The sequence below is a fragment of the Thamnophis elegans genome, chromosome 1 (assembly GCF_009769535.1).
Source record: "Thamnophis elegans isolate rThaEle1 chromosome 1, rThaEle1.pri, whole genome shotgun sequence".
In the NCBI taxonomy this organism is placed as follows: Eukaryota; Metazoa; Chordata; class Lepidosauria; order Squamata; family Colubridae; genus Thamnophis; species Thamnophis elegans.
In genome coordinates, this window is record NC_045541.1 from 26,942,184 (window position 1) to 26,950,244 (window position 8,061).

The 8,061-nt window shown below is 39.8% G+C and overlaps 1 protein-coding gene across 1 annotated transcript in view; it reads right to left on the reverse strand.

Moving 5' to 3' along the window:
* Positions 1-6,568, reverse strand: part of UBR3 (ubiquitin protein ligase E3 component n-recognin 3) — a 96,588-nt gene extending 90,020 nt beyond the window's left edge. The window contains 2 exon segments of the mRNA XM_032210208.1: positions 5,709-5,755; positions 5,757-6,568. Coding sequence (XP_032066099.1) covers positions 5,709-5,755; positions 5,757-6,173 — 464 coding nt within the window. The 5' untranslated portion in view covers positions 6,174-6,568.
* Between the last annotated feature and the right edge of the window lie 1,493 nt (positions 6,569-8,061).

Sequence of the window (8,061 nt, forward strand, 5' to 3'; positions counted from 1 at the left end):
CTTATGAGTCATTGCACTCATAAGTCAAGTCATTACATAAATGGATCTTATTTTATGATCATTTTTACCATGGTTGTAAGTAGAGTCACACCACTGTGAATGTCAATCCAGCTTAACCAGTGGCATTTACTGATGGAAACTGGGGGTGGGGGGATTCACAAATGATTATGCGATTATATGGCCATGGGATGATGCAACTGATCATAAATTCAAGCCCATTACCAAGTACCCAAATTGCAATCACATGACTGTGGGGATGGAGTGTCAGTCATAAGTTCAAATTTAGGTCGTAATTTACATTTTAGGAAGCTGTCGTAAACCAAACAGCTGTAAGTTGAAGACTATGTGTCTCTCCATTTCATGTTATCCCCTGTTGATCTTAAAAAGCACCTAAGATTACAAATGTGCACAGTAATTAAGCATTGCAGATAATAAAGCTCAAAGTTGAAGAATGGGGCCATGTGCATGCACCCCTACCCTGCTTCTCTTCAGCCCTTCCTTCCACAATATATTTCAGCTAAAAGCTCAATGGAAAAAAAGTAAATGTCACTGCCTTCCAAAATATTAGCAGAAGAACCATCTTAACCTTGAGAGGCAGCTGTGATGGAATTCTGTGACCTGAGAATGAAATGTATGCTTCTAAAATACAGCAAAACAAGGGCAGATGGACATTTTTGTGGTTTTAGATAAGCAAGTAGCATTCTTCCCATTAAATCAAGGTTGTTAGAAGGCAATAAAAAGCATCGCCCTAATATACTCACTAGCTACACTCACTACACACAGTTTTCAAGATTCTATAATCTCATCCCTTTGCTCATTGCAATAAACCCACCTCCTTTGAATTCCTGAAAATCCTACTTCCTGGATTGTGAGCTGCCATAAGGCGTTTGACACAGTGAATTTCTGAGCTACAAAGTATAAAAAAGAATGACTGCTTCTGATCACTTTCCCATAACATCCTGAGAGGAAGCATTTCCAGCCTAAGCAAAACAGGTGGGCAGATTCTACCTGAAGTTTTGGAAACAGAACATTTTGGAGTACAATTTTAGAATTTAAAGCAAAACTTATTTTACGTTTAGTATATGTTCTTTTTCCAGACATAAAGAGCAAATAAGGAGCTTTATTGGCATAGAATATCGCTGGTGTAAATTAGTACTCTGTTTTCCCCAAAATAAGACCTCCCCAGATAATAAGCCCAATCAGGCTTTTGAGCACATGCACTAAAATAAGCTCTCCCAGAAAATAAGCCCTCCCCAAAAATATTGCAACACAGCAGCAGCCATGAAGTGACCACACTTGCCACCTATTGCACCTAAAAAATAAGACCTCCCCAAAAATAAGGCCAAGTGCTTATTTCAGGGATCAAAAGAAAATAACACTCTGTCTTATTTTCGGGAAAACACGGTATGCAATAACTTTAGAATGCAATAAAATTTTATTTTCATGTAAAAAAGTATTCAACTTTGTAATCTTTCATAATCTTTTCCAGAATCCCCATGTCTCCAAAAAGAAAGTTTGGTTTTTCATCTTTACCACACCATCACTTCACTATTTACATTCTTGCTTAGGAATAATTCCAGTCAGTGGAGTGGAATAACCAGTCCCATTTCCAAAATGTAAAAAAAAAAAAAAACACCTTGTAAGACATTAGAAAGAACTATTGCATAGCAGTCAACACTTGCTGAGTTAATTATGTCCAAGAAATTATTAACTCTCATAAATATCAGCAGTGGAATAAACCTGTTTCTTTAAAGAGACATGGAAAAATAATTTCATTACCACTTTCATTTTCCTGACTCAATAATACCCCATTCAAAAAGTTTCCCTGAACAACAAAAGTAAGGTATCATCACCGTATATGTCAATGCCAATGATCTATAGAACACTACCTCACTCCACATCGTATCTGACTTTTTGACCAAAACTTTGGAAAGACATTTGTACTATGGGCAGTGAGAGAAAATGTAATATGGGTTTGGGGGTGGGTGCACAGCATGCACACATACACAGAGACACTCATTGAGCAAATTTTTATTTTTGTGTGGCAACTTTTCCTAAATATGAAAAATGTCTTCAAGTAGAATTTTTAGTTTGTTTTCCCAAAGTGCTAAAATACAGGACAAAATATTTATTGATTCATCATACTGCTGTAACTTCCATGATTCTTCAGATATTGTTGTCAGATAACAAGCTACAATATATTTCACTTACTTTAACTGGAAATACGTCATAAACATAATTATTACTTACAATCTCAGTTCTAACCTCTTCTATAGAAGAGGTTCCACAAATCTACTATGCTGTTGGCCACACCTACCCAGTCACATGACTGCCAAGCCACTCCCACTCGGTTACATGGCCAGCAAGCCACTCCCACCCGGTCACATGGCCAGCAAGCCACTCCCACAAAGTAGGCCACACCTACAGAAGAGGTTCTAAAAAAATTTGAAACCCACCACTGCTGGGTTCCTATAATATTCAAAACTATAAGCAATCACTTTATGACTTACAGTAAGATGTGAAGCTTTTCCACAAATCTGAAGACTACTATTATATTACCACTAAATTATAAGATGTAATAGTGTTTTAAATAAACAGCTTGTCTACTGTCATGTGCAACTGCTTGTGCATGAAAATAAAAATGACTAGGGCCCACAGATATCTTTGCTTTCTCTCTCCAAATTCATACTAATAACAATGGGCATGGTCTGTCACACTGAGTAGTCAACACTTGAGACTTGTTTACATACTGGCGTACTTCAGAGTTCATGTATCAAACTACTGACATGGAGGCAGAGGATAGGATGACTCTATCACATGCTTTCTCTGTGATAGGAAAGTTTGGCAGCATTCAATCATCTCATCCTGCCAAAAAAGTACTGAACTGAAAATATGCCCTCATAGCAACTTTGCATCTACTATTATCCCAGCATCACCTGCAACAGATCTACCCAACATTTGGGTGCATTATTTACTTTCAAAAAGGAAATGTGCCCCATGTGTCATCTCTTTCATTGCAGTTCTCTGCATCATTTTATAAAGTCTCTTATAAAGCTGTTCTCTCAGGCTACTTTCTTGTTCCCAACTCACTATTTTAACTATTTCCTCCATTCTTTAAGGTAATCTATATTTTCTAACCTTTTTCAAGTACATCCTTCAATTTATCCCATTGGCCCTCTATTACTCTTTATACTGTATTAGTTAAACCAGTGGTAGTCAACCTGGTCCCTACCGCCCACTAGTGGGTGTTCCAGCTTTCATGGTGGGCGGTAGGGGTTTTGTCCGATACTGAAGCACTTTCCTTTTAATTTAATTGACTTTTTAAACAAATTTCATAGCAATATTTAAAAACATTTTCATTAGGTTTTCATAAAATTACCATTATTGTGGAACCAGTGGGCGGTTAGAAAATTTTACTACTAACTAAGTTTACTACTTTTACTACTAACTTTTTGTACTAAGAGATACAAAAGTGGGAGGTAGGTATAAAAAAGTTGACTACCCCTGAGTTAAACTATGTTTCAAAGGTCCTTCTCCCATCACTATCATTCATATTCAGAAGTCAACATACATTTCAAGAAGTATGATAAACATATATACCATTTTGTTTTGCAACAAAATAAAAGCAGGTTGGAGAGGAATTTGTTTTGGTAATTTGCTTGGATATTATTTTGTTCCAGGATTTAGGGACAAAGCCTGGACAGAAATTAGAAACAAGTTTTCAGTGCAATAGCCTGTGTGCCCCATGTCTCCTCTATTTCCTACTATAGACAAGAGTTATTTGGTAGGTGGGATTTCTCTATTTCTCAAATGTCAAAAATGAGCCCTATCATAGACCTTCTATTGATAACTTTATAAAGCCTCCTAATAATATAAACATTCATATGGAAAGACTAAAGACATAATTATAATTAATCTCTTATCGGTGTTAAGAGTATATGGGGTAATAGTCATGGGCATTTTGGGGGAAACATAAAAAACTATATGGAAACTTCTATAACTTGCTGATTTGTAGCTAGCAAGAAGGATATTACTGAACAAATTCACATAAAATATTTAACCCTACAATTGCTGGTTTATATACTATACAGAACCATGAATTAATACACTAGCATGGTGTAGCCAGTCCAGCCAATGTTTTTTAACTTCAGGAAAAACACAGAATAAAAAAAGTAAGAGAGAACTTTATTAATAGTATATTTTGCAATCTCATACATAAAGGCATAAATCAGGAAATATGGAGCCACATTATTCTGCCTTCTATCATGTTTGTGCTTTTGTTTTTATGGATAAAAACAAAGTTTTTAACAGCAAAATCTTATAGGCCTCCAGGGACCAAGAAAAATGTCCCAAAAGTTTGAATTTGGCTGACAGAAATATTGGTACCTAACTTCCATGTACAAGAACTGATGTTTTCTAAGAATAATTTTTGCTGAAGTAAGGATTGTAACTCACAAACAAATGTAGTTTGTGGAACAAATGTAAGTCAGTTTTTGTAACAAATGTAAAGAGTTAAGTTTTCTTTAAAGACAAATTTATTGTGGCTTCTAAACCCGCTTCATCATGCCTACAAAAAATATGCCACAATATATCAGATTCTGATGGGAGTAATATTTATAATGTTACAGAGAACACATGGTTGTGCTCCTTTTCAAGGGGCCTATCCCTGATTCAACACATAGTAAATGGACACAAAAGTACAGGTAGTCCTTGACTTACAACAGTTCACTTAGTGACCATTCAGAGTTACAACAGCACTGAAAAAAGTGACTTATGACCATTTTTCACCCTTACAGCCATTGCAACATCCCCGTGGTCATGTGATCAAAATTCAGACACTTGGGAACCAATTTACATTTATGACCATTGTAGTGTCCCGGGGTAATTGTGACCTTCTGAAAAGCAAAGTTCTCAATCCCCCACTGTCAGCTTTAACCTTGAACTGTACTGTTGATCTCACCGCATTCCTAAGAGGTGAGTAGGAGCGTACATAAGCACACTATTGTGCCTAACGTCCCTGTCCTTCTATTCCCATTTATTTGTACCCATTTCCTGTGTTCTTATTCATATTTATTCGTATTCCTGTTATCTTGTACATGAGTGACAAAATAAGTAAGTAAGTAAGTAAGTAAGTAAATAAATAAATAAATAAAAGTCAATGGGAAAACCAGATTCACTTAACAACTGTGTTACTAATATAACAACTGCAGTGATTCCCTTAACAACTGTGACAAGAAAGTTCGTAAAATGAGAGCAAAATTCACTTAACAAATGTTTCACTTAGCAACAGAATCTTTGGCCTCCACTGAAGTCTACCTGTACTAGATGGGCACGAAAGTACCCTGTCTTATCTACTAGGAGAACGAATCCTAAAAGCAGATGCCCACAAAGATGAGTTACTACAGTCCCAATGAAGCAGTAGGTGGCTACTTCTATGTACCAAGCTTACATCCACCTGTTCCTCCGGATCACAGCCCTGTCATACTCGGTTGTTATTATTATTTATTTATTTATTTTGCACGTGTGCTTCCTTCAAAGACACTTGGGAGAAAAAGGAAGGGAGAGAGAGGAGGAAGGGAGGCATTCGGGGCTCGTGTAAACCCCACACACTTGGCTGGAGTCCCCCCCCCTCCCGGGATCCTCCCATTCGCAAGACGCGGGTGGGGGGTGGGTGGGGGGAGAGGGACGTTTCCACTCGCGATACTCACCCGGCTTCCCGCATTACGTTGCCGTCGCCGCAGTCGCAGGCCCCCCCCCGCCTGGCTGCGGAACATGTTGTAGTCGTGCCCGGCGTGCTCGCCCTGGTGAAAGCACTCGGCGCAAAGGCTCATGCAAGGCGAGATGCCACAAGTCCGGCAGCGGTAGGCCACGAAGTTGGCCGTCCACACCAGGCCGCAGAGCGTGGCCGGGTCGTAGGCCCTCACCGCCTGCACGAAGCTGTCCCACGGCTCGCCGCCCGCCAGCAAGCAGCGGCACCACCCCAGCGCCTCGGACACCGCCTCGGCGTCGTCGCCGCTGCCCGTCAGGGGACCCAAGACCCGCTCCAGGAGCGCTTGGAGTTCTCCGGCAGCCTCGCTCTCCTCGGCGGCGGCGGCGGCGCCGAGGGCCGCTTTGAGGCGCGCCGCAGTGGCCCGCTTCTCCTGGGCGCCCCCTCCAGCCCCCGCACCCGCCATGAGGGCGGCCGAGGACGTCCCTCCACCGAGGCAGCCGCTGCGGGCGGCGCAAACCCTTCTCAGACTCCGGCTGCGCTTCTTCCCCTCACCTGCCTCTCTCTCTCGCCTTTCCCCTCCCTTCCCTCCTAGCGGCGCCTCTCGCGATAGCCGGGAAAAAAGTCAGCACCCCGGCCGCCTACGGTAGTCTCTCTCTCGCTCTCTGCCCTTCCACCTTCTGCCACAGCGCTGGGCGGCCTTGCCTGCTGGCTTCCCTCATTGCTTTGCCCGCCCGAGACGCCCTCGTCTCCCTCGGGTGGAGAGAGGGAGAGAGAGGTGGCTGCTGGCGGCCGCGTTGATAAAAGCTGCCCGTTTTTGTCTCGTTTGACGGGACCTTCATCCCCAGCGGGTCAGCTGGAAGAGCTGGTTGGAAAGTGGTGGGTGGCGTAGTTGGGCAGGGCCGCCAAGAGGATTATTAAGTGCTGGAACAAGACTAGTATGCCCCCACCCTTCATCTACACATGGACAGATAAATCAATAATGCCATCATTATACATTTACAATATACAGCATATTTTTTCTTAAAAGTTTTTTTTTAAATTATTTTTAAACATCCCCTTGCGTGAATGGTTTTGATTCCTGGGTGTCATACACTTCAATACCAGTATTATTCCTAGTAATTGCATTTTATTTTCATTTTTAGTTTTACTAACACGTAATTCTAAATCTTCTCATAGTTCTACCGTATATTGTATCATCTTGTGAGATAAAAACCCAATTATTAAATCCTCACAACACAGAGACAAGTCTGGTTCACAATTCAAAAAGGTTTATTTACAGAAAAATAAAAAGTGTTTGCAAAGGTGGCCTCCAAGTCTCCTCCCAAGTACATTGAGTACAAGGAAAGCAAAGAACAGCATTCAAACAATACATTTTATACACTCTATTCCTCAGAAAGTCCCAACCCTTCCTGGTCATTCATTTACATCATTTCTTTCATCATCCCATACTGTAAAGGGTCAAGCTGACATTTTCTTGAGAGGCCCCGATCTCTTATTTGGTTTTTCTGGTGCCTTTTGTCTGAGCAGATGGCTTCCCATCTAACTTGTACGTAGGTGCCTGTAATAACAAAGATTATCTTGTCCTGCTTACTGAACACATTTTGTGTTTAGCAAATGCCCAGTACTTATTACACATTTTAGGCAAGAATATAATGGCTTATACATTTAACATTGTAAAAGCAACCTTCTAACATTTTATAAAAGAGTAACTTAATATCATTTCCTTCAATCTTAACATCTGTTTTTCCTATTTCCCTCCTCTGATTTCTACCTCTATTTTAGCCCCCCCTTTTTTTCCTCTTCCCCTATCATTCTAATATTCAAAGACTCAATCCTTTCTTTTTTCATTATTCAATATTTCAATATGCACTTCTAGTATCAATCATGATCTTTCAAGCATTTATCAAATTACTTAATCATAATTTTTCACTGTTAATCACATTTTATACAATTTAATAATACCCTTATTCAAACTGTTTATCTAATTTGCAAACTATTTTTCAGCCTCTATAATTCTAATAATAATATACACAAAGCACAGCGTTTTTTGAGATCCAGGTTTTTGAGATGACATTTCATCCCCATTCATACACTGAAATGAAATGAAACTATATTCATAAACGAAATGAGACTAAACTTGCAAACTTAAATAAATAAGTCATGGAATTAAAATGCAATAAATGACATAAATAACTGTTCACTGAGTTTCCAATTCAATAAAGGTTATGTCAAACAAGGCTGCAGGCGGTTTTGCTATACACACAAAGTATAGGGTATGAAGTATATATCAATATTGTTTTTTCTTTTAAAAATTAAAAAAATTAAACATTTTCCCCTTCATGGGCCCCCTT